The sequence below is a fragment of the Hydra viridissima genome, unplaced genomic scaffold (assembly GCF_058129835.1).
Source record: "Hydra viridissima isolate aposymbiotic clone 2 unplaced genomic scaffold, HvirCarnegie_v1 scaffold_14, whole genome shotgun sequence".
NCBI lineage: Eukaryota > Metazoa > Cnidaria > Hydrozoa > Anthoathecata > Hydridae > Hydra > Hydra viridissima.
In genome coordinates, this window is record NW_028324313.1 from 5,411,689 (window position 1) to 5,416,026 (window position 4,338).

General features: G+C 33.8%; 1 protein-coding gene across 1 annotated transcript; it reads left to right on the plus strand.

Moving 5' to 3' along the window:
* The first annotated feature begins 2,741 nt into the window (after nt 1-2,741).
* LOC149879017 (uncharacterized) lies at nt 2,742-3,817 on the plus strand. The gene has a single exon (XM_090071259.1). The coding sequence runs from the start codon at nt 3,164-3,166 to the stop codon at nt 3,815-3,817; it is 654 nt and encodes a 217-aa protein (XP_089927385.1). The 5' UTR covers nt 2,742-3,163.
* The last annotated feature ends 521 nt before the right edge of the window (nt 3,818-4,338 follow it).

Below are 4,338 nucleotides of genomic sequence, written 5' to 3' on the forward strand. Positions count from 1 at the left end.
TCAATTTGTGATTTCTACTCTTTCTAAGATGTGAGAGTATGCTCTAGTTAAGAGCAAGTAACAAGAGGATTTTATGCTCTGCTATGAAGCTTTTCTTCACTATATTATCACATTTTTGATTTTCTAAACTCAATTTTGAAAATAGTTAATTTTTCAAGTTATTATTTTGCGAAAAATTTTCTTTATTTATTGCTTTTTTTTTATTTTTTATTTATTACTTTCGATAAATGGTTATCTAACCATCGCCATTGCGTAATTAGCCATGTATCCATACCTTGCTTAAAAATTGCTTTATCATCTCAAAAGAGAACCACCTAAATTTAGTCACAAAATAGTAAACAGTGTTTGGGTTATCCCATTTTCTTTATAGAGTATCAAATAATCAAAATTATGTGTCTACAAAAAATACATGTAAAGTAAGGGGGCATCCATAAAGTACGTACGCAGGTATGGGGAGAGGGGGGTTACCAAAAAACGTGCAAATGCGTACAAGGGGAGAAGGAGTGTTCAAGACAGCGAGTACGTATGCGGTTTGACTATCTTTCTCAGGAATTATTTTTAAAACTTGATCTGTATAAAAAGCAATGAACTTTTCGAATGTAAAAAATCTTTTTTTTAAATTACGCAACCTGGTTTTTATCTTTTCAATTAAAACGTTGCAACAAGTTAATTTTTTATTATTTTAAATTAATATTTTATTATTAACTTTTTATTAACAATGTACTACTTCAAATTATTATTAAAGTTTAAATGTATTTTTTCTGATTATAAAAAACAATTATTTTTAAAAACAACAATTTTAATGCTAATAGAGACCAACACCTTTCATTGCGAAATGTAACTGCAATTAATTTGAGTCGGGTTATTTTTTTACGTTCTTCACTTTAACGACACTGAATCTTATGATTAAATCGTTTATTTCCATGTAAAAAAAAACTGTTTACTCCCAAGTAGTGATCGACCGGAACAGATATTTTGCCGGAACCGGAACCAAACCGGTAATAGATTCTAAATATTCCTAACCGGAACCGGAACCGAAAATAAATCCAAACCGGAACAGAAACCGGAACCGAAAATAAGTAATATATTTTTAAAAAGTTAGTTCTAATTTAAACAAAAATTAATGTAGTAAAAATAACTAAAATTTTACATTTTTTAAAAAAGTTTTTCCGAAACCCAAGGCATAGAGAAGCAGTTAGACAATCCAAAAAAATCATTTAACACCTAAATGATTTTTTGGATTGTCAAAACGCACATTAATCGTTTTCCCCTGTTCGAAGTTGCGCAATAATTTTTACAATGTGCGAAAAAGATGAGCTGCAGGAGCCAAATTCATCTTTAGGAGGTTCAAAATTGTTCATTTGGATCATGACAATATGTTTAAGAAAATGAGCTGGTAAGAATCAGAATGGTGTAACTTCAGCTCAAATAATAGCGATAAAAACATTACAAGATATGAATATTAATTTAAAGTTAATTTAAACAAGAAAATTAATTAGTTTTCAAACAAAGCCAAATTTTATTAACATTAATTCTCAAGCTTAACAACTAATTTAAAAACTTTTTTAATCATTTTTATCAAAATGATCATAACGGTATTATGCTAAATAAAGCTTTATAATATATATTTTCGGTAGCATTTTGAACCGGAAATCCGGTCGGAACCGAAATCTTAAATATACCCGGAACAGGAACCGGAATTTCGGTTCCGGTCGTAATTTTGGCCGGAAACCGGATCCGAACCGAATTCCGGTCGATCACTACTCCCAAGATGTCGAACGAATTTGTTGGGAATGAGAAAAAGTATCTTCAACTCCTTGAGTTGTATAAGAAAGCATATTCAACACTTGAAAAACAAAAGCAGTATCAGCACGCACAGGAGTTGTGGAAAATAGTAAAATATGATCAGTCTTGTATGAAAAAAAAGTAAACGAATTAAAAGTGAAAGCAAAAAAGTCAAAAGGATCAATCATGTCATTCTGGGGAAATGCTTTATCACCGCCTAGCAAAAAGAAAAAAGATATCCATCCAGTGCCGTCTTCGTCAAATAAAATACAAAGTTTTCCGAACGCAACTACGACAGAACCTGAAAGGATTGAACTTAGTAAGCCATTTTTTGTAATAATTTACAAACTTTTTCTCTCGTGATTTTCTATGTATTGAATTCAACCGAATTGGTAATTAAACTCATTGTACAACTATATTGCAATTGCATAGTTTTATTCATCTTAATTGGACAACTTGACCATTTTCTCTACATTTGTTTTTCAAATTGTCAATAAGAACTTCTAATTGAGGATTTACAAAGTTCGCAGAATCCAGGAAACCTTAAGTATAGAAGGTTTTATAACGGAATCAAAGATTTGTGTAATATTTTGTTTTCAGATTGATTCGTGAATCGGCACGACAAAGAAAACGGAGACAAAAACTTAAAGAGGGCATCGAAACAGTTTGTCAAAACAACCCTGAAGTATCAAGTGCTTTGAAACAGTTTATGCGAAACCATGCTGGACGACCACGGCTCGAAATTGATCAACCAGAACTTTTATCAACAATCATAAAAATTTTTTAAAATTCATCAGCAGCAGATGAGCGTCGAAGAACAGAATGTCTTCGCAGTGTCTCCACTTTGGATGATCTTCAGAAAGAGCTGACGAAAATAGGCTTCAACTTGAGTAGAAGTGGTTTGTACCTTCGTCTTTTACCATGACGTGAAAACACTGATGAAGGAAAAAAGCATGCAAAAACAGTTCCTGTGAAGCTAGTACGTCCAGAAAATTCACTGCGAAAAAGAAATGATGATAGAATGTTTGCCAAATCTTTTGTTGATGACATGTTTGAAGTTTGCAAATTGTTTGGACCAAAAGCTGTGCTTTTCATGTCCAATGATGATAAAGCCAGGGTACCGCTGGGTCTTACTGCTGCAAGGCTTCAAGCGCCGTTGCTGATACATATGGAATACAAGGTCAAACTTATGGATCATGACTTTGTCGTTGGCCCATAGCACAAGTTAATCCCATCGGTGTATGGCGTATGCGAAGTTAACAATAATGGAAATGTATCCTACAGTGGAGACACTTTCATACGCATAAGAAGTGGGAAACACGATACATCGAATGCTTTTACACATGCTTTTGATGTTAGGGAGCTTTTTGAAACCAAGATGGTTAGACGTAAACCAATTATGTTAATGGAGACTGATGGAGCTCAAGATGAGGCACCACGCTTCCCTAAAACGTTAGCAACTGCTGTTGATCTTTTCTGCTTGCTGGATTTAGATGTCTTGCTTCACGGTGTGAATGCAGCTGGGCTTTCAGCCTTCAACCCCATTGAAAGAAGAATGGCACCTCTTTCTCGTGATTTGGCTGGAATAGTTCTTCCCCATGATTATTTTGGCGATCACCTTAATTATTCTGGGAAGACAATCAACCAAGAACTGGAGGTAGAAAATTTCCAAAAAGCGGCTGACGTTTTATCCCAAGTTTGGGAGAAAACCGTCATCGACGGTTACCTTGTTAATTGCCGGGCAGTACCAGTTGGAAAAGCATATAAACCGCCGAATCCTGATCCTGTTTGGGTAGAGAAACATTGCCAGCAATCGCGATACTGTCTACAAATTGTGAAATGCCAGGACAAGTTATGTTGTTCATTGTTTGAAACAAATTGGCTGAATACCATCCCCCAACGTTTCATTCCATTTCCGGCCATCTACGAGGACTGCGAGAATGGTTACAAAGCGATGGAACCGTCTCGATATTTTAAAAACATATCAAACCATTCAAACTTTTCACCTCTGACGCATAGGCTTTTGCTATAAGATTTAGTATGCAACTATAGATAATTTACTACAACTATAGATAATTTACTACATTTAGTATGCAACTATAGATAATTTTTTTTATCTTAGTAAATAAATAAGACCAATTTATAAGTAACAAGTTGAAACAAAAATAAAAAAAAGCATTCCCTAACTATAAGGTGCTACAGAAGGCTTAAAGTACAAAATTATACCATTTGATCTGTATTGTCCTTCATTGGAAAAAAAGCTTTTAAACGGAATTTGCGACAAATGCAATAAATACTGGCCGAGCGAGGCAGCAATGAAACGGCACAAGAAAGCACATAAAAAATAAAAAATAAATATTGATATGGAGAGTGATTTAAGTGAAAGTGAAGAAGTCAGTGAGGAGATTACTAATGAAAGATTAGAAGCAGAGTTCATGCCTGTTGTCCATAGCATTTTCAATTTATTTAAGTCATCATTTGTGGAAATATAAATAGCTAAATTGATCTTTTTTGTATTTAATGATTTGAAAACTTTTTCTTTTTGGGTGGGTG